The 22703-nt window shown below is 33.9% G+C and overlaps 2 protein-coding genes across 2 annotated transcripts in view; one reads left to right on the top strand and one right to left on the bottom strand.

Moving 5' to 3' along the window:
- LOC126881317 (uncharacterized) overlaps positions 1-22703 on the top strand; it is a 261916-nt gene that overhangs the window by 131880 nt on the left and 107333 nt on the right. The window lies entirely within an intron of this gene.
- LOC114337754 (glutamyl aminopeptidase) overlaps positions 1-22703 on the bottom strand; it is a 92803-nt gene that overhangs the window by 23751 nt on the left and 46349 nt on the right. Inside the window, exons 5-9 of the mRNA XM_050645532.1 lie at positions 19042-19203; positions 17419-17513; positions 8234-8368; positions 5277-5554; positions 1393-1481 (exon numbers count right to left, since the gene is read on the bottom strand). Of these exons, the coding sequence (XP_050501489.1) occupies positions 1393-1481; positions 5277-5554; positions 8234-8368; positions 17419-17513; positions 19042-19203 (759 nt within the window). The remainder of the gene's footprint in view (positions 1-1392; positions 1482-5276; positions 5555-8233; positions 8369-17418; positions 17514-19041; positions 19204-22703) is intronic.

Genomic DNA, 22703 nt, shown 5'->3' with positions numbered 1-22703 from the left:
TGCCTAATTGGACATAGGTGAATATTTTAGGACCACACGCCTATGTCCCAAAGCATAGAGTCCTTCGATATTAACAAACTAGTGAATTTTAGAGCGACTGGTTCTGAGAATTTATTTGGTCCGGTTTTATAGTTACTAATAAACACGATATGAAGGATTGTGCAAACGAGAAATAAAAGCGTTAAGCGAACAAAACATTTATTAACAACAACGAGTTTAACAAATATGCGGAATTAACGATAAATTGTCTTAATAGCGAAAGAGAAAGAGTATTTAAACTAATTATTGCGGAAAGCGTAACGTATCTTCACGGTGAAAAGAGGAACACACGCGAACAGAAGTGTCCACCGCTGAGAACTAAAAGGGACTGCCCCAATTCTTTTCAAAATCACTGCATTAATATTTTAATTTCCACTTTTCTGCCTGAAAAAGGGCGACACACATGTTTTTCTTAGTTCGCAAGTCAGATGCCTCTTCTAATGGCAACCACATGTGCGTTATTCTTTGTGCCTACATAACACAAACTTTTGAGAGAACTAAAATATATTTTACCCACATACAGATTGTCCCAAAAATTTAAGAGTGATATTTTTACATAAATGCGAATTAATTTAACTGTTGTTTTCACAACAGGGTTCGTTCCAAAAATAATGCAGAAGACGAAAAAACATTTCGATGAACTGTGCGAAGATGAAAGACTTAAAGATCCCAATTCATGCTTTAGCTTTAGAGTAACCGTGTTTTACTCAATGATCCACACATTATGCCATCAGCTAGACGTAGTGTTACCTAGGTAGATACGTACCTACCGAATTGTTCAACCTGATTTTATTTAGAATGCAAACGATCAAGACCTTCAAAACGAAGCAATCAACTTCGTAAAACGTTTTCCAAATGATTCCAGATGAGATGATTCCGTTTGATGGGGGTTTACCCCCATTCCGCTGAGGGGTAAGATCACGTTTGCCCCGGGGCCCCCCACATCGTACTTACGGCCCTGCTGTATTAGTCATGATTTTGATCTTGCTGTAATTCATATTAAGGTCTATCTTTCCGGCTTCTATGTCCAGTTCTTTCGTCATTTCAAACAATTCTTCTTTTTTATCGGTTATCAATACGATGTCATACCGTCGTATCTTAGGTGGTTCAAGAGTTGTATACAAATTTTTATACCTTCTTCTTCCCATTCTAAGGAAGGATATGATTCATATTGCAAGGAAATATGATTTCATTTGATGGAGTATATGGTATATGTTAACTGTATGGAAACCTTTATTTTGAAAATTTTGACATTTTTAATATGCCATACCTTTTTAGTATTATACCTACCTATACCATTTAACTAACTTTTTTAATAAATTTATTATATTTAATAAAATATTTATTACTTACATTCTTCCATTTCTCTGTGAAACCATACATGTTTTGAATCATTAGAATAATCAGTTTGGTAACTAATTGGAATCGTCCATTTAGTAGCACTAGAAAAGTGAAAAAATTAAGTTTATTAAATGGAATCAAGCAAATTGTAAAGGAGTAATAAATGACACGTAATCAATCACCGACAAGTTCTATCATAAAAATTTATTAAAAAAGCCTTTATAAAAGGAATATGTATTAAAAGACCCTTTCCGGCTATATCACAGAACGTTATCGGAGTAATAATTCCATCATCAGTGTTGCTTACGATGTATATACATAGTTGAGCCACTAAAAATATTTGGGTGAAAACCCTTTAAATGGCATAAAGTTATTATAAAGTTACATTGTTGTATTTAATATTATGTGATGTTGGAACTTTTTCTTGATGTTATATCACGGCAATGCAGAACTCCCAACTATGTTGGTTGCTGTTCCTGAGGGGAAACCTCACTAATTGGACTTCCAGAATATAGAAAATCGACTAAGCATACATCAGTAACTATACATTGAAACACCAATAAGAGAAAAAGTGTCAAATGTCACTCAAAAGCTTAAAAACAATAAAGCCCGAGGAATCGACGAAATCTGCTCTGAAATGTGTAAGGAAGGTGGTGGTGGCCATCTCTTGGCAGTAGTCCATAAACTGATAGTACTTATTATATGGCAGAACGAATTGATGCCAGAGGAGTGGCTAAAGGAATAATATTCCGTTGTATAGAAATGGTGATGAACTTGATTGCCAGAACTATGTAGGTATAGAGCCATTACTATGTTAGTAACTTCATATTAAATATTTGGCTGTTTGGGAGAGTATTCTAGTTTTTGAGCTACTTAAACTATTTACAAGGGATATTACTGGACATTACCAATGCGGATCACTGCCGGAAAGTCAACTAAATACCAAATATACGCACATAGACAAAGTTTAAAAAAATCACTATAATAATAGTTTATAATAAAAATCGCGGTGTGCAAGTACTTGGAAGGGGAAACGAGAAACGACCCTGCGCGAGTCGCGGAGAAATATTGCAACTATCTTAAATAATTCATATTGTCAATTGAAATTGTCAAATTGACGTATATTTCGTACCTTCTGTCAATGAAGCAGAACAATTATATATTGCTCCACAATATTGATATGATATGCAATTATTATATAAAGGTAAATTTAATTAATTTTATTTTGCTTGCAGTACTGCATTTTAATAACTAATTTTATTTACTACATACAATTGTTGACGTTTTCATAACATAACCTGAATCTTATTTTTTCTTCTTATTATTTTTTTGGACTATGGCCTTGACAATTATCCAGTAACCAGGACTAATATAATTGGCCAATATAATTAAAAGTGCGAATTTTAGTATAGAGCGTAGAAATAGGGGTCGCTTTGCCGAACTTGCACGGTCGAATTCAAAGCAGCATACGATAGTGTTAAAAGAAGTGCACTGTATAAAACAATGGTAGACTTTGGGAACCCACCTAAGTTAATTCAATTGATAAAATTAACAATGCAAAACGTAAACTCGTGCGTTGGAATTCAAACTCTATGGTCTGTAATATTACAATGTGCCTCCTCTTCAAAAGTCAAAGGTAAATATTAGATGGAGCTATCTTTAAGATCGACACAAATTCTCGCATTCGCTGATGATATCGTTATTGTTGGCAGATGCAGAAGTATTCGAGACGTAGTGTAGTGTTTTAGTTTTTAAAACTTTACGCACGCGGCAATTGAACTAGGATTTGTTGTAAAAGAGGAAAAGAACCAAAATATTTTGTTATTAAGACCCTCAAAATGTTCAGCAGAGTCCAAATTAACAACTATACCTTTGAGCAAGTCAAAGAATTCACATACCTTAAATAACTATTAAATACAACAAACACAACTATCGATGAAGTAAAAAGACGCATAGCAATAGCAAACATAACTCTCGATGGTCTTCAAGACATCTGAAAAATAAAAAACTAAAACGTGCAGTAAAGCTTGACATTAACGAGACCTTAATAATTAACCTTAATAATAAGGTTTTGATATATGGGGCTGAAACGTAGACTTTATCTCAAAAGGACGAGAGATTCTTGGTATCTTTGCGAGGAAATTACTTCGAAAGATTTTGTGGGGCCGTAAATAAAAGTGGTCTAATGGCGTCGAAGATACAACTTCGAATTATACCATCTGTACATAATATAGATCCAGATATTGTGAAATGTATGCTTATCTATGCCAATTATACCACCTGTACATAATATAGATCCAGATATTGTGAAATATAATGTAAGTATCTACTACTATAAACTTGGCATAGATAAGCAATGTGGTGAGACCGCTCCCGTCTGAAAAAAATTATAATTTGGTTTCTTTGCGGATTCCTATTCAGAAATGTCCCCTTTAAACAAATCTGAAGGGTGCCGGGCGGAATTTTAGGGCAGAAATTGTTTAAACAATTTTTTACACAAATACAAAAGATCACCTTTTTTGCTCCGAAAAATAATTTTTTAGATTTTTTGGGTGATTCTAAACAAGAAAGGTATCTTATAATTTTTTTTTTAAAATTGATAGTTTTTGAGTTATAGGCGATTTAAAATCTGAAAAATGCGAAAATACGCATTTTCAAGGCTTAAAAACTGATATTTAAATCAGCATTTTTGAGGTTGCCAGATACTTAAATTGAAGTTGAAACATTCAGTTTCAAGATTCTGAAGAGTGATCGGGTCTAACCTTAATTTAGATCATTGTTTTTTAATTGTTAAGTATGCGTGTCTATCCGATTTTTTTGCCGGTGCGGAGCGCTCTATTTCAACAATCTCCTATGTTCCTCCGAAAAATATTTTATTTAGATTCTTTGGAACATTCTAAATAAAATAAGTTTCCTGTCATTTTTCTCAAAAGTTAATAGTTTTAAAGTTATAAGCAATTTAAAATCCGAAAAACGCGAAAATACACATTTTCGGATTTTAAATCGCTTATAACTTTAAAACTATTATTTTTTGAGAAAAATGACTAGAAACTTATTTTATTTAGAATGTTCCAAAGAATCTAAAAAATATTTTTCGGAGGAAAATGGGAGATTGTTGAAATAGACTGCGCGGCACCGGCGAAAAAATCGGATATACACGCATATTTAACAATTAAAAAACAACGGTCTAAATTAAGGTTAGACCGATCACTCTTCAGAATCTTGAAACTCAATGTTTAAGCTTAAATTTAAGTATCTGGCAACCTCAAAAATGCTGATTTAAATATGAGTTTTTAAGCCTTAAAATTGCTTATTTTCGCATTTTTCAGATTTTAAATCGGCTATAACTCATAACTCGAAAACTATCAATTTTCGAGAAAAATCGCAAGATACATTGCTTGTTAAGAATGACCCAATAAACCTAAAAAAAATATGTAACGAAACAAATAAAAGTGATCTTTTGTATTTGTTTAAAAAAAATATTTAAACAATTTCTGCCCAAAAATTCCGCTTGGCACCCTTCAGATTTATTTAAAAGGGACATTTTTGAATAGGAATCCACAAAGAACCGAATCAGAATTTTTTCCAGACGGGAGCGGTCTCACCACCTGGACTATAGGAATTGACGGGAGTGACGACTTGTCTGCGTGTAGGCCAAGATCCACAGGGGATTGTCGAGCCAATTATGATGATGATTATGATGTTATGAATAAATTACTATAAATTAACAGAATTTTACCATGACCAACAAAAGCAATGGATACCATCTTTACAATCAGAAAACATAAAAGCATGGAAAAATTAAAAGGTTAAAGATGTAGAAGAATAAGTAAAAACCAAAATAATTTTTATGCTTTGATCAAATACTGCTTGGAAAACTATGGAAAGCTACTTACCTAATTGGTTCTTGTTGAACCGTCTCGCAAATTTGTTGTGTTATAACATACGTCGAGTTATTTACAATATCGACGTTGAGAACTGGAAATTTATTTTGGTACAAATAACTCTCCAAAAACGTTCTTAGAGGTATGTCTGACACCACTTCTTCTACGACTGTAATAAAATCATTTGTAGTAGCTGTATGATATGCGTATTTCTTTAGAAATGTCCTGATTATTTCTTTGAATTTTTCCTGACCAATTTCGTCCTCCAACATTAAAAGAATCGCCGAAGCCTAAAAACGTGAACTTATGAGAAATATTCAACCAAAATACACTAAGCGTCAAAATTAACGCACCAACTTAAAAATGGAACATTTTTTATGTTTCGTATTTCCTAAACCTGTTGTCCGATTTGAGCGATTTTTTTAGTATATTATAGCCTTATTCTTCAAGAATATTAATGTAATAATATTATTGCCAAACAGGTAAGTGTCATTGTATACCGGGTGTAACAATGATAGTGTGTTTTTTCCTCAAAGTTTGGAACACCCTGTGGCATATTATAGCGGCTAGCGTATATAAAATATTGAAATTAAAACTTAACTGTAGCCTTAGGCTTTTTTAACATTTTGCTTTTTGATTCATTCGCTTATGTTGGGTAATAAAAAAGTTGGTTACTTTAACAACTAGCAATGTTATTCATCAATACAGGGTGTTTCTAAATAAGTGCGACAAACATTAAGGGAGGGATAATTCTGCATGAAAAATATTGACCGTTTGCTTTATAAATATATGTCCGCAAATGCTTTGTTTCCGAGATACGGAATGTTGAATTTTTTCTTACAAACTGACGATTTATTTATTGCTCTAAAACTGGTTGAGATATGCAAATGAAATTTAGTAGGTTTTAAGAAGTAGTTATTGCGCATTTTTTGACATACAACTAAGAATTTTATATTCACCATTGGCGCGCATATGGGTATAAACATTTTAGATACATCCCGTATGCACGACAATGGTGAATGTAAAATTCTTTGTATCTAAAAAATGCGCAATCACTATCTCTAAAACCTACCACATTTCCACGAGGAAAAAATTCCTGTAGTTGGCTGTATACCATTTATTACAAAAAACCGTCAAATCCTTTATAAAGGAAATCCTGTATAGGGATTTTAACAAATATACCTCGTGACCCGTCAAAATAGCCCGGTCAAAACAGCCCCGTCAAAAAAGCCCCGTCAAAATAGCCTCAACACAAAATAGCCTCGACAAAATAGCCCGCACACAAAATAGCCCCGACAAAATAGCCCGCACACAAAATAGCCCCGGTCAAAACAGCCCCGGCTAAAATAGCCCCGGCTAAAACAGCCTCTTATAAACAATTACATAATTATTTATACAAGGTGTCCAAAAACTTTTTTTTAATTTAAATTATTTGACTAAAAGGAAGAATGTATTTAATTTTTTAATTTAAAATGCATTTTACTGTTGCCCGAAAACAGAAAAAAATGTTTATATCATAAATTAACATTGATTTTTGCTTAACTTTATTGTTCAAACTTCCAAGAGGCAGGAAAGACAGGACTCGAGTTCTCTGAAAAGACAATTTTTATTTAATGTGGTTAAGATAAACATCTGAATAGAGGATAATTACCATTTCTGAAAAAATGTATTTTTAAGGAATTATTTCATGATGAATTCTGAAGGGAGCTTTTTTTTTCGGGGCTATTTTGTCGGGGCTCTTTTGTCGGGGCTATTTTGTCGGCGGGCTATTATTCCGCGGCGATTTTGTCTGCAGGCTATTTTGTCGGAGCTATTTTGTGTGCGGGATATTATGTCGGGGCTATTTTGTCGGAGCTTTTTTGACGGGGCTATTTTGACGGGGTACCAATATACCTTTTATAAAGGATTTCATGGTTTTTTTTACCAAATTTCATTTGCATATCTCAACCGGTTTTAGAGCAATAAATAAATCGTCAGTTTGTAAGAAAAAATTCAACATCCCGTATTTGTGAAAATATGTTTATACAGTGAGCACGTAAAGGTTGGAATAAATTCATTTTCTTGAGAATTGACGACTTTGAAAAAAAATCCTGAAACAGGTCAATTTTTATTTTTAAATTGCCGTTTTTTGACATATGTATCATACTAGTGACGTCACCATCTGGGCGTGATGACGTCATCTATAATTTTTTTAAATAAGAATAATGGTCGTGTGATAGCTCATTTGAAAGGTAATTCAATTCTCTATTTAGTAATATAAATATTAACATAATTATTTATACAGGGTGTCCAAAAAAAAATTTTTAATTAAATTTATTGACATAAAAAGAAGAATGTGTGTAATTTATTTAACTCAAAATACCTTTTACTGCTATCAGAAAACAGGAAATGATGTTTATTTGACAAATGAATATCGTTTTTTGCTTAAATTCAATATTAAAGCCGCCACCCACCTTCCTCTTGACATATTGAACATTTAATTTAAGCGAAAAGCAATGATTATTTTTCAAATACACATTTTTTTCTGTTTTCTGAGAGCAGTAAAATGTATTTTGGACTAAATAGATCACATGCATTCTTCTTTTTATCTCAATTAATTTAAAAAAAAATTTTAGACACCCTGTATACATAATCATGTAAATGTTTATATTACTGAATTGAGAATTAAATTAACTTTCAAATGAGCTATCACACAACCCCTATTCCTATTTAAAAAATCATCGATGACGTCATCACGCCCAGATGGGTGAGGTCATTAGTATGATATATATATCAAAAACTTGCAATTTAAAAATAAAAATTGACCTGTTTCAGGATTTTTTTTCCAAAATCGTCCATTCTCGAGAAAATGAATTTATTCCAACCTTTACGTGCTCACTGTATACATGGCTATTGCAATGCCCTGAGAAAACCTTATTTCCATGAACTACCAATATAATAAATTGTATAAAGAGCAAGATATTTCTTACCTTTTCGTACACAAGGCCGTTAAAAACATCAGCAATTTTACTTGGGTCTGGTAAATATTGAACGATTGGCTGGCTCTTCTCATAAATTTCTGTTTCAAAGAATTCGTTAAAGTTATAAGATTTCATCTCATCAAGCTGAAAAATAAAAGATTTTGGATTAATCGATCAGAATAATATTAACGTCTTCTTCTTCAGGTGCCGTGTCCGTATTCAGACGTTGGCCGTCATCATGTTTACAAGTTCCTGAAACTTCTCTCTATCGGCTGCTGCGCGAAATAATTCTTCTACCGTGGAACCACACCATTGTCTAATATTACGCAACCAAGAAAGTTTCTTTCGACCAATCCATCTCTTTCCCTCCACTTTTCCTTGTATTATAAGGCGACATAGATGGTATTTAGGTCCTCTAATTATCTGGCCGAAGTATTCTGTTTTTCTCCTCTTTATGATGTTTATGAGCAGACGTTCTGAATTCATCATTTGGAGAACATCTTCATTGGAAGTGTGCGAAACTCACGATATCTTCAGGATTCGTCGATAGCACCACAATCCGAATGCTTCTAATTTATTTAGCATTGTGGTTTTTAACGTCCATGTCTCACAACCATACAATAATATAGACCACACGTAACATTTTAGGACCTTCTTGCGAATATTCATTGACCGGCTTCGGTTACATAAAACTGGTTTCCAGGTCATAAAAGCCTTACGTGATATTTCAATCCTGGTTATTATCTCTTGAATTAACGTCTACAATTTTATAATTATATATTTTTGCATGTCACAAAGTTAGGAGTTTGAGCATTTTGTTTTTTTTTCGGCCAGTAGTACCATATTATTCGAACACAGTACTCTTTTTTTTTATTGGGCTCATAGTTTTGTAGGCTATTGATTATGTTCAAAATAAGAGAGCTAAAAGGAACTACAACGTTAACGGGGTTTTATTGTTTCATACGGTCAACGGAAGTATGAAAAAACCGCTGAGTGCTACGATTTATTAGCACAGTGTGAATTAGGGTGAGTTCTATGCGCTTTTGGTACAAACACGTCTACAGAAAAATTGTTCCAGGTTAAATCTACTATCAAAATATCACCTTTTAAAGTCAAAAATATTTTTTTACAAAAATATATTCAAAAAAAAGCAGAAAAAAACACGAAAGAAAGCAATTTTGTTTTTTGCCCCATAAATTTTTTTTACTTTGAAGCATTGCTTCAAAGAAAAAATACCATCCTTCCCCTTTAAAATGAAGTTTGTTAGAAGTCTCTAGGATTTATAGTTTCCAAATTATGATTTTTCAATGTTCGCCGCTCACAGCATTTTTGGGCCATTTGTTGTTCTTCTGCTAATGTAATAATTTCATTCAGTTCAGTTCAGCTTGATCTCCATCCTTGTGGTATTCTGTTCTGTTCTATTATTTTTTGTATTAGTTTTAATAGTTGTTTAGTCAGATCTTGTCCTCCCTACTTTAGGACTTCGTTCGATATTCCGTCCTGCCCTGGAGATTTTCTATTTTTTAATTTTCTAAATGCTTCCTTTATCTCTCCTTCCTCGATGTTTATTTCTTCGTTCGTCGTGACTTCAGGTGATGGTGGTTCATTTTCGTCGGCTTTAGCAAACAGAGATCGGAAGTAGTCTGCCCATGTTACGTTCTGAATGTGTTTCGTTTTTATTAATTCGTCCATCTCCTTTCTTTGCCCTCTGATCATTCTCCATACTTCTTTTTGTGTTCCGTAGAAGTCGTGTTCCATCTGTTTTGAGACATTACTTCTGACAAATCATGTGAAATTAATTCACATGTGCCCTCCAATAAGCCATCCTCTATGGAAAAATATTTGGAAAACGAGGTCCAGAAGGAAGGAGAACACAACATATATGCAGTTTTTCCGCGCTGGTACAGACAAGATAAAGATTGCCATGATAACCGTTAATATTCGTCACGGATAGTCTCATCCAGAAGAAGAATAAATCAGTATTTTATCGAAAAAAATATACTTAGCCAAAATGTAGCTAATAAGAAAGTGAAAAAAATGGTTTATGTATGAAGGTTGTAGACCAATTAGAAGCAGAGTTGGTTCTTATTCGTGAAATTCAAAATCGAATATTTCAACGTGAAATAACCAAAAAATGAAGCACTTTTTATGGTAAACACTTTTGTAAAGTGTAAAAAAGCTTTATTTTTGTTTTTTTTTTTTTTAGTTTCTAGCATCAAAAGTAAGCAAGTTACGCTCAAAATAAAGTTGATCCCTTTTGTTTTGGTAAAAGAAATCCTGAAAATCACCCCCTAATTAGCATACCAAATTAAATTAATCATAACCCCCTCACAAGTTACTTTGCTTATATATTGTTTATATAAGATTTGTAAGTTTCATGGGTTCAAAGCGCAAATTTTAAACAGCCGTATCATAACCAATTTTGTCTTCCAGAAAAACAAAAAATACAAAATATTCAGAAAAGCAAAACCTACATTTTTTTACTCTTTGGGATTTAGATCCTGAGTTAATTATGTACCCTTAACATGTACCAATAACACCCGTAGAAAGATCATTTTCTAAATATAAATACATATTATCTGACAGAAAACATAATGTTTTGGTAGACAATCTGGAAAAACACCTTATTGGTCCAAGAGCTGTGAGACATTTTTGAGTAGGTATTTTAGGCAACCTGAAAATTTTTCAGGTGACTCTTCCATGATAGCCTAATACAAAAATGCCGGTCTGGCTGGAGGGTAGCGGTTATTTTCCCCAAAAATCCCCCCCAAAGTTAAAAAAAGGGTAAAAATTGTTATTACAAAAAATATCATTGACGTGACTTTAAAGTAAATTTAAATATTCAAATATAAAGAAAATAAACAGGCCAGGCGATTTGAGGGCGATTTTAACTCTGCAAGATACTTGCATGGGCGCCCCAGGATTATTTTCAGGAAATGCATCTGAACTTCAGAAGATTTCATCTGAATCTGTACATACTATTAACGAGTATAAAATATACAACTATACATGCAAAGCTATGCACATTCCTTCCGGACAGGGAAGTACAATTATTATTTTGACAGGGTATTTTTTAATATTAAAAATAAATATTCTAAAAAGACAGGTTTTTTTTTGGTGAAATTTTCCAACTGCCATGTGATCGAACAAATTACGCGTGCATATAAATGAAAAGCGCTATAGGTAAGCAGCAGTGTAAGAAAGAGCGTATACCGATAGCTGTTTGCGTTCTCTGTTGTACCTGAGCGAGTCCGTTCGCTCTAGAAAAATCACGTGACCTGGCGATCCCATGTTGTTGTGCCTCGAAACGTTAGAGTAATTATTATATATTGTAGTTTTTTAAGTGACTTTTTCTTAATTAAAGGAAAATAGTACGTACTATACAATAGATTTTGCAAATATGATAGAAAAAGACAGATTTATTATTATAAATATATAGGTAGAAAAGTATAAAAGTATAAACTAAATTAATTCTGTGTCCGAATCCTGTACTTCTTCAAACTCCTCATCTGAGCTTAAATATTCACTGTCTTCTTCTTCGTCAGACTCCCCTCGAGACTCCTCTTCTACAAAAATTAATTAGCGATAATTTAATTGAATTAAACAAACTGGAACATGAAGTAAAAACCACTTCTATGTAAAAGGTATATTTACTAAAAATTTTTTTAGAATCCCAATGGATTCAATAAAATGAGTTCATCAGAACCTTTTCAAACCTATCGGTCCATCATCAGTGAATTTGAATACTTGCAAAATAGCCCCAGAACCAAACAATGGTTGTGATTATAAATAAATCTACATTATGTTAAAATAAATTTAAAATGGCTAAACGCCGATGTTCAGGGATTAAACCTCTGGGAACATGGTGAAACTCTACCCGAGGACCCACTCAACCATCTTCGGTCAACGATGACTACTAAGTAAGATGGTTGATTGGGTCCTCGGGTAGAGTTTCACCATGTTCCCAGAGGTTTAATCCCTGAAGATCGGCGTTTAGCCATTTTAAATTTATTTTGACATAATGTAGATTTATTTATAATCACAACCATTGTTTGGTTCTGGGGCTATTTTGCAAGTATTCAAATTCACTGATAATGGACCGATAGGTTTGAAAACGTTCTGATAAACTCATTTTATTGAAACTATTGGGATTCTAAAAATTTTTAGTAAATATACCTTTTACATAGAAGTGGTTTTTACTTCATGTTCCAGTTTGTTTAACTATAAGGTATACAGCCAACCCAGGGAACTACCCCTTTTTACTTTAATTGAATTACTACGTATTCTTTGTCCTTTTATACGGAGTCGAAGCCTGGACAATCACGGGCGCATCTGAAGAAAGACTTGCCATTGTTGAGATGTGCTGTTATTGAATAATGTAAAAAATATCATGAACACAACACGTAACAAACACGGAAACACTAAGAAAGATGAAAAAGGCAAAAGAAATACTCAACACTATAAAGGAGAAAAATGAGCCAAACTAAATATTCATTCTCTTCTTCTTCGTCAGACTCCCCTCGAGACTCAGATTCCTCTTCTACCTGATCTGTAAATAGTTGTAAATATGTATTTAGAATTAATTAAAAATTAATGTATAACTAATACTTAATACTTTTCCTTATATTATAAATTACATCACGTTTTTTATTTCTTAGTATATGACCAAAGTAGCTCATTTTTCTTTCCTTCATAGTGTTGAGTATTTTTTTGACTTTTTATCTTTATTAATATTTCCGTGTTTGTTACGTGTTGCGTCCATGATATTTTTTACATTATTCGATAACACCACATCTCAACAATGGCAAGTCTATCTTCAGATGCGCCCGTGATTCTCCAGACTTCGACTCCGTATAAAAGGACAGAGAATACGTAGCAACTCAATTAATTAATCACTAATTAACTTTTAATTAATTCTAAATACATATTACAACTATTTACAGATCATGTAGAAGAGGAATCTGAGTCTCAAGAGGAGTCTGACGAAGAAGAAGACAGTGAATATTTAAGCTCAGATGAGGAGTTTGAAGAAGAAGTACAAGATTCGGACACAGAATCAATTTAGTTTATACTTTTATACTTTTCTACCTATATCTTTATAATAATAAATCTGTCTTTTTCTATCATATTTGCAAAATCTATTGTATAGTACGTATTATTTTCCTTTAATTAAGAAAAAGTTACTTAAAAAACTATAATATATAATAATTATTCTGACGTTTCGAGGCACAACAACATGGGATCGCCAGGTCACGTGATTTTCCTCGAGCGAACGGACTCGCTCAGGTACAACAGAGGACGCAAACAGCTATCGGTATACGCTCTTTCTCACACTCCTGTTTACCTATAGCGCTTTTCATTTATATGCACGCGTAATTTGTTCGATCACATGGCAGTTGGAAAATTTCACCAAACGAAACCTGTCTTTTTAGAATATTTATTTTTAATATTAAAAAATACCCTGTCAAAATAATAATTGTACTTCCCTGTCCTGAAGGAATGTACATAGCTTTGAATGTATAGTTGTATATTTTATACTCGTTAATAGTATGTACAGATTCAGATGAAATCTTCTGAAGTTCAGATGCATCCCCTGAAAATAATCCTGGGGCGCCCATGCAAGTATCTTGCAGAGTTAAAATCGCCCTCAAATCGCCTGGCCTGTTTATTTTCTTTATATTTGAATATTTAAATTTACTTTAAAGTCACGTCAATGATATTTTGTGTAATAACAATTTTTACCCTTTTTGTAACTTTGGGGGGGAGTTTTGGGGAAAATAACCGCTACCCTCCAGCCAGACCGGCATTTTTGTATTAGGCTATCATGGAAGAGTTACCTGAAAAATTTTCAGGTTGCCTAAAATACCTACTCAAAAATGTCTCACAGCTCTTATACTATATGGTAAGCTACAACAGTAGTCTTAATTCGTAAATGTACGTTATGCGTATTATTGTTATTAATAATTTTATTATTTTACAAATAAGTTTTATAAAAATTTTGTAAATGTTTATGTGAATTATGTGAATAACGTAATACAATGTTATTTGAAAAAGTTTTCTTTTAATGTAACTACTAACTGTCATCAATTTTGGGTTTGTTTGTCATTTATATAAAATTAATATACAGGGTGAGTCATGAGGAACTGTACATACTCCTACATCGTATGGAGGCCTCTATGGGGAATAACAAATGACCATTAAAAAGTGACTGCTCCCATTGTTTAATAATATACAGGGCGAGTTGTTAATTTTTACAGAAATTTGTATTCTTCATAATTTTTGAACGGTAAGATCGATGTGTCTCTTGTTTTGGGTATTGTTACACTATTACCACCCAGTCAACTGATTTATTCAAACTAGAAAAAAATCGGTCCGGCTTTAAAAAATTAGTTCGTTTTGATCTTAGAAAAAATTTCACCCTGTATACGGTTTTTAACAACTCCAATAATAATTTTACAAATTAGACAAATAGGCAATTAAAATGTCATATTTATTTTTCCCCCCACACGATTACTTAATTTTTTATAAAAAAATAAAATTTGGCTATGAATTTAAAGTTTGGTAAAGTGAACCATAGATTTAAAAAAATTAACTTTTATTACAAGAATTCATTTTTTTTGAAAAAATATTTAATTTATAAGTTACCACCCAATCAACTGATATATTCAAAGTAGAAAAAAATCAGGCCCGGATTTAAAAAATTAGTTCGTTTTGGTCTTAGAAAAAATTTCACCCTGTAGGTGATAAAGAATGATAAAGATAAAGATAATGAAACTCTAATAAGAATTTTACAAATTACACAAATAGGCAATTAAAATGGCATATTTATTTTTCCCCTACGCGATTACTTATTTTTTAATAAAAAAATCTTTGACTATGAATTAAAACTCCGGTGAAGTGAACCATAGATTTAAAAAATATATTTTTTTTGCAAAATCAATTTTTTTTGACAAATATTTAATTTATACATATGTATTAATACTTCCACAGCTTGTGTTATACGTTGTAAATAATAAAACCCTTTTAGCTAATTTCCAGAATTTTAAAAGGAAGAGGTTGTTTTGAATAATATTACTAAATCATCGCCCTGAATAGTATTTGTTTAGTGATTCATAGGTAGTGTCGTTTTAATGAATTCTTATGGCGCATCCGTATTGGTAAATTTTTCGTGCGTACCAGCTGTTCGTTGCAAATATTTGCGTGCTCGAAGTAAATTGTGCTAGTGTGGACGTGTTCGTCGCATAAATCGGACTCAAGAATTTTCGACGCACACAACGCTCACGCTCCATCAGTTGTCGGTTTCGAGCGAAGATCAAATGATCTGAGCACCGCGTCCTCACTGGTAAAAATTTACGACGAACCATTAGTTCAATACGCACGAAAAATTTACCAATGCGGACGCGCCATTAGAGTTTTATTTCAAAAGGCAAAATACAGTAAATTTATTTTTTAAATTAACGAAAAGAAAATACATATTATGTAGAATGTAGAATATTTAACATAAACGTATTTATTTGCATGCAAGTAAATTTAACAATATGTATGTGGGTACAACAATTGTATGCATAGATACATTAAAGAACTTAAGAAACAAATGAAACAATAAAACACATTTTTTTTTGAAATTTATAGAAGATTTTTAAAGTGGAATCCATCTTTCTCGGACCATCAACTGCCTAATAGACCTCCTGAGAGTTAAGGGATTATTTCTAATAATGTTACAAGAATCAATAATTTTATCAATTACTTAGTTCTTGTTGCGTATTGATATTTTCTCGATAAACCATTTCTTTTAATCGACCCCATAGGAAATAGTTGACAGATTTAAAATCAGGTGATCTAGGTGGTCATGTATGAGGCCCTCCTCCTATCCACCTATTTCCATAAGTTACATGAAGATGTTGACAAACAGTAACTGAGAAATGTGGTGATGCCCCATCGTGCATAAAGTACATAATACATAGTATTAATATATGGTGAGAAGGTAGTAATGCAAAAAAATGACGGGAAAAATATTTCTTTTAATTTTTGTTTAAGTTAGATTTATTTGTTTATCTCCTTTTTTGGCAAACAAATATTATACAGGATGATGTTTTAGTATTATTCAAAACAACTTATTCCTTTTAAAATTCTGGAAATTGACTAAAAAGGTTGTGTTATTTAAAACGTATAGCACGAGCAATGGTAGTATTATTACTTTAAATCTATGGTTAACTTCACCAAACTTTTAATTCATAGTCAAATTTGATTTTTTTGTAAATTAAGTAATCGTGTGGAGAAAAAAATTAATATGCCATTTTATTAATCTATTTGTCTAATTTGTAAAATTCTTATTAGAGTTTTCAAAAACCGTATACGGGGTGAAATTTTTTCTAAGACCAAAACGAACTAATTTTTTTTAAAGCCGCTCCTGATTTTTTTCTTGTTTGAATAAATCAGTTGGTTGGGGGTAACTTATAAATTAAATATTTGTTCAAAAAAATTAATTGTTGTAAATAAAGGTTTTTTTAGATCTACGGTTCTTCTCACCAAACTTTTAATTCATAGTCAAATTTGATTTTTTTATAAAAAATTAAGTAACTTTGTGGGGAAAAAATAAATATGCCATTTTACTTGCCTGTTTGTCTAATTTGTAAAATTCTTATTAAAGTTTTCAAAAACCGTATACAGGGTGAAATATCGTTCTAAGACCAAGACGAACTAATTTTTTAAAGCCGGACCAGATTTTTTTCTAATTTGAAAAAATCAGTTGATTGGGTGGTAGAAGTGTAAAGATTGACCAAAATAAGAGACACATCGATCGTACTGTTCAAACATTATGACGAATACAAGTTGCTGTAAAAATTAACAACTCGCCCTGTATATTATTAAACAATGGGAGCAGACACTTTTTAATGGTCATTTGTTATTCCCCATAGAGGCCTGCATACGAGGTAGGAGTATGTACAGTTCCTCATGACTCACCCTGTATGTATATTAAAAATATTGCATATCTAAATAAAACATGAATATATTTGCAAAAATGTGTGCATATATTATATGTGCATATTTTGTAAAATTTTAGGGCGTATAATATGCCCCGTCCCTAGCGATAACCTTTCGTAGAAGCATCAGTTCGAAAACGAACAAACATAATTTAATTGCTTGTAGAGAGGAAGAAGAATAAATTATCCTTATTGCTTAGATATATTTACCTGCGTATTATTATTATCCTGTGCTGATAATTTATAGCTCATATAAGTTGCAAATCCTTCTTGTAGCCAGATATCATTCCACCATGCGTTCGTTACTGGAACAGAAATAATAATAGTACCTACGATCACTAAGGAGGCTTTGACAGCAGAATGACTTTCATTATAAGTAGTCCCCCATTTATCAGTCAGCAGCTACATTTTGGATAAATTGACAAGAAACAGGGCAACTTATTTTCTCGAGATTAAGAAATTTGGCAAATTAAAAGTCAAAAGCCGAGGAACTAATTAATTAGTCAACGGCATTGGAATGTCGTAGACAACGAGAAACCACTAGATTATCAAGGATCCATAGGATATCTTTGGTATAATCATAACGGCACGAGATGTTTTTAAAGAGTTTGTTGAAATTTACTACATAATAATTCGGGGAGGTGGAAAAGAAACTCGAAACTTCCTTAAAAACAATGACAGCGTATTACCTGCAGAATTCCTTGAGACCCAATCCGTCTAAATCCCAAGTCTGCGCCTTCCAACTTCGCGCAAAAGAAGCCAAGCGAAAACTCCAAATTGCATGGAGTACATGCCATGTACATTAGAACCCGCAGACCTACCTGTATATCTTGGACTAACTCTGGACCGGTCCCTCACCTACAGACAACATTGCATGAAAACGAGAGGGAAAGTAACAACTAGGAAGAGCATACTCAGAAAGCTAACGGGAAGTAAATAGGGTGCATATCCTGGCGTCTTAAGAACAACGGCACAGGCTCTGTTTTTTTAATAATTGCTGAATATGCGTGCCTCATTTGGGGCAGGTCTGCCCACACCAAACAAGTTGATACTGCGCTAAATAAAACATGCAGAATAGTAACGGGGTGCATGATACCAACTACACTATCAAATCTATAAAAAGTAGCGGGTTTTGTAAAACCCTCAACACACAGAAGTGTTGCAGAGTACATAGTGAAAATTAAACAGATCGTAGACAAGCGGCATCCCTATACAAAGCTAGAACACCACGAAAGCAACTAAAATCCAGAAAAACCTTCATTTTAACAGTGCCCGAGTATTTTCCTCTTCCCCAGGTTCAATGGACCGCCCAACCTCTAAACTTTAAAATGTGAAAAACTATTAATAGGATAATAACAGGGCTCCTTCCAGTAAAATGGGGGAATATACATAGACGAAGATGATGTGATCTGCGACTGTGAAGAAATACAGAATATGAAACATTTTCTTCAGAGGCGTAACCAGGGGGCGGGGTTTGGGGGTTGTAATCGCCCCCATTGGGATGTACTTTGAGCTCTATACGCTAAACACCATTACTATTTTATAACCCCCAGCGACACTCCAGTAGTTATAACCCCTCCCCCCCCCTTAGGATCATCCTGGTGACGCCGCTGATTTTCTTACATGCAGAAACTGTCCTCATCGGTGTACTCTCGAAGATTTGTGGCTCGCCAACAAAGATGGAATCGACCGACGTAGTCCGATACTGGGTCGAAATTCTATGAACAACATATCCGGACAGAATAAAGTAAAGTAAGTACCTACGTAATATTGTTTATAATGAGACGACATTAACTTTTTAATAGCTAGTAAAAATATTGTAAGATAACTTACCCAAATTTCCAAACCAAAAATGACTTAATTCGTGGAACGCCACCAGTTTTATTTGAAATTTGCTGTAAATACGTAACGGCGTAGTAAGCAGACCCTGCCTAAAAGTAATTAATCCCCAATTTTCTGTAGCTGCACTTTCCTCTCGTTTGTATTCAATCATATCTAAAAATCAAAACTAAATGAGAATCTATAAAGCTTGTGTCAGAGATTGAATTTTTGAGGTAAATATTACACTGGGGAACAATTAAAAAAATCTAAAAATGAATAACCATTTTCAATTTCGTTGCAAAACGAAAATACAGCCGCATCATATTCTAGTCCAATCAGATAGTGCAGCAAGCACTTCTACCGGTTTCAAAACTTATTAGTCTCTCATCAAGAGGCACATATTCTGCTCTCTCTGCTCCAACCAAAACAAACCCCGGCGTGCAGTCACGGATTGCAATGAACGAAATGGCATAGATGCCCTAGCGGCAACTGCTAGCAAAAGACTAAGTTTTCACTCTAATGGCATATAAAACAACGTAATATTACTCTACATCCCACCAGACTAAAAACAATGGGAACCTTCTCTGGTTACACCTCCGAGGCTTCTACAATTTGCAAGCCATACGGATACTGAGACTAAGGAAGATGAGGGAATTTTACAATTTATAATTCACGTCCCATCTGCTCAGCGCGTTAAAGTTCCAACGAGAATGATTTCCTTCGTACTCCAATCAGAGTAAACATGTAAATCAAAAATGAATAATTCGTAATAATGAATCATGTATAATTTCGTGCAACTTCGTTGCAATTCGTTGCAATTCGTTGGTTATTCATTTTTGATTTACATGTTTACTCTGATTGGAATACAAAGTGAACCATTCTCGTTGGAACTTTACCGCGCTGAGCAGATGGGACGTGAATTATAAATTGTAAAATTCCCTCATCTTCCTTAGTCTCAGCATCCGTATGGCTTGCAATTTGTAGAAGCCTCGGAGGTGTAACCAGAGAAGGTTCCCATTGTTTTCAATCTGGTGGGATGTAGAGTAATATTACGTTGTTTTATATGCCATTAGAGTGAAAACTTAGTCTTTTGCTAGCAGTTGCCGCTAGGGCATCTATTCCATTTCGTTCGTTGCAATCCGTGACTGCACGCCGGGGTTTATTTTAGTTGGATCAGAGAGAGCAGCATATGTGCCTCCCGATGAGAGACTAATAAGTTTCGAAATCGGTAGAGGTGCTTGCTGCACTCTCTGATTGGACTAGAATTTGAAACGAAATTGAAAATGGTTATTGATTTTTGATTTACATGTTTACTCTGATTGGAGTACAAAAGGAACCATTCTCGTTGGAACTTTACCGCGCTGAGCAGATGGGACGTGAATTATAAATTGTAAAATTCCCTCATCTTCCTTAGTCTCAGCATCCGTATGGCTTGCAAATTGTAGAAGTCTCGGAGGTGTAACCAGAGAAGGTTCCCATTGTTTTCAGTCTGATGGGATGTAGAGTAACATTACGTTGTTTTATATGCCATTACAGTGAAAACATAGTCTTTAAAAAAAATCTATTTAGTTTAATACTAAACTACACAGGCCACAGGGTTACATGATCACGTTGGTGATCATGTTGATCATGTGGACGCTGATGAGGTCTTGCGAGACTGAAACGTACGTAAGGGGATGATTGATCATCTCTGAACCGAAATGAAATATAATCTCAGTTTAATTTTGAAAATTATTTCTTTATCTTTTCAATATATTTTCTCAGTTTACTCAGATTGTGAGTACATGGAACCAACTTTAGTTGGAATTTTTTCCTGGAAGAGTAGACGAAATGTGACTACATATTGTAGAGTTCCTTTCGTCTCCTTAGAGTACGAACAGAACAAGTGGGTCACGGTTTTCAGTGCATTTAATTAATTTGAAAAAAAGCCGTTTAGGCGAATACCATCACCTTTGGCCCTTAAACCTCCTAGATGGCATCGCGCGCTAAACTTCCACCGTTATTTACCTGCACTGTTCTCTTCCATTCTAACTGAGGCCGGCCCTGTCCCTAGCAGTCAACAAACAACGGCGACACTTCATCGACGAGTAATGTCTCCGCTAATCCAGAATTTTCCCGATGATAGGCGGAGACCTGCCTCAGGCGTTCCAAATATTCTCGAAGCAGAGCCGTATCTATATAAGCGGATGATTTTTAAGCAGCAGTCAGTCAGTTAATATTATCGACGCGTGAATTTTATTGTTACGTCGTGTTCGGGTTTGCAATGTATATATTTTTAAGGTAGATAAATCGTATATTTGCAAATAAATTAAATAAGTGTAAAGTAAATTAGATATTGTTGTTAAATAAGTGTTAAATGTAAGTGTTATAAATAAACAATTTCAAGTAAGTCTTTTATTTATTTAATAATAATTAAAAGTCAATTCGCGTAACAGTGGTATCAGAAGTGGAAAAATCAACATAAATACAGTGTGAATCTTTTAAAAATAAATAAAATATAAATCGTAATAAACAAAGTGTGTGACCATGTCTTCACAGTATAGGCCGAAAGTTTGTGACTTGCGCCTTACGGAGCTCAGAACGGAACTGGAAAATCGCGAGCTCGATTCAGCTGGGAAAAAGGCTGATCTAGTCGTTCGTCTGAAGAATGAACTACAAGAAGAGGGTCGTGATCCAGAAACCTACGTGTTTGAGGACAGGCAAACTGCTTTCTTTTCGTCAATTTCTAAAGAGATTTCTCAAGTTTCTAGTGAAATCTCCCAAGTTTCCTCGGATGTTTCGAAAGTTTCAACAGACATTACATCTTTAGAGAACAAAATTTCTGGTGATATCTCTCAAGTCTCTGGCGAGATTTCGAAAGTTTCCTCCGATGTTTCTAAAGTTTCGACAGACATTACATCGTTAGAAAAAAAAGTTTCTAGTGAAATCTCCCAAGTTTCCTCGGATGTTTTGAAAGTTTCGACAGACATTGCATCGTTAGAGAAGAAAGTTTCGGGTGCTATTTCATCCCTTGAAAGCAAGATGACTAACGAGATCTCTAAAGTCACTTCGGATTTTGACGACAAGATATCGTCCATCAAATCTACTTTTGAAGAAAAGATCAAGGAAATAGAAAAGAAAATGGAGGAAACGGAGAAAGTAGACAAAGGGATGGAACCCATCTTAACAGAAATTAAAGATGATGAAACCAAATACAAATTGGAGCCACGGTCTATAGTTGAAGGGAGTGTGGGTTATGCTCGTGTTAAGGTGGCAAATTTCGACGGAAAGTCATCATGGAACAACTACATGAAACAGTTCGAATCGGCGGCCAGAGCGAACGGATGGTCCGAAAAAGAAAAGGCTGTAAACCTCACTATTGCTCTTCGAGGCGACGCTTTGGATGTCCTCCAGACCATAGCCGTAGAGGAGACAGATGACTTCGAGCAGCTTAAAAAGAGACTGAATATGCGATACGGGCACGAACATTTAGAGCATGTCTATCAGTCGCAGTTTAAAAATCGAAGACAAAAGAAAGATAAAGCTCTTCAAGAATACGAGGTCGATATTGCCAGGTTAGTAGGGTATGCATATCCAACAGCTCCCGAAGACATGATGGAAAAGTTGGCTGTTCAAACATTCATTGATGGCCTTCGTGATCATGAAATGCAAAGAACACTGCGATTAGCTCGTCA

This window comes from Diabrotica virgifera, chromosome 3 (genome assembly GCF_917563875.1).
Source record: "Diabrotica virgifera virgifera chromosome 3, PGI_DIABVI_V3a".
Taxonomy (NCBI): domain Eukaryota; kingdom Metazoa; phylum Arthropoda; class Insecta; order Coleoptera; family Chrysomelidae; genus Diabrotica; species Diabrotica virgifera.
The sequence above is the reverse complement of the archived record's forward strand: the minus strand, read 5'-3'. Positions and strand labels throughout refer to the sequence as shown.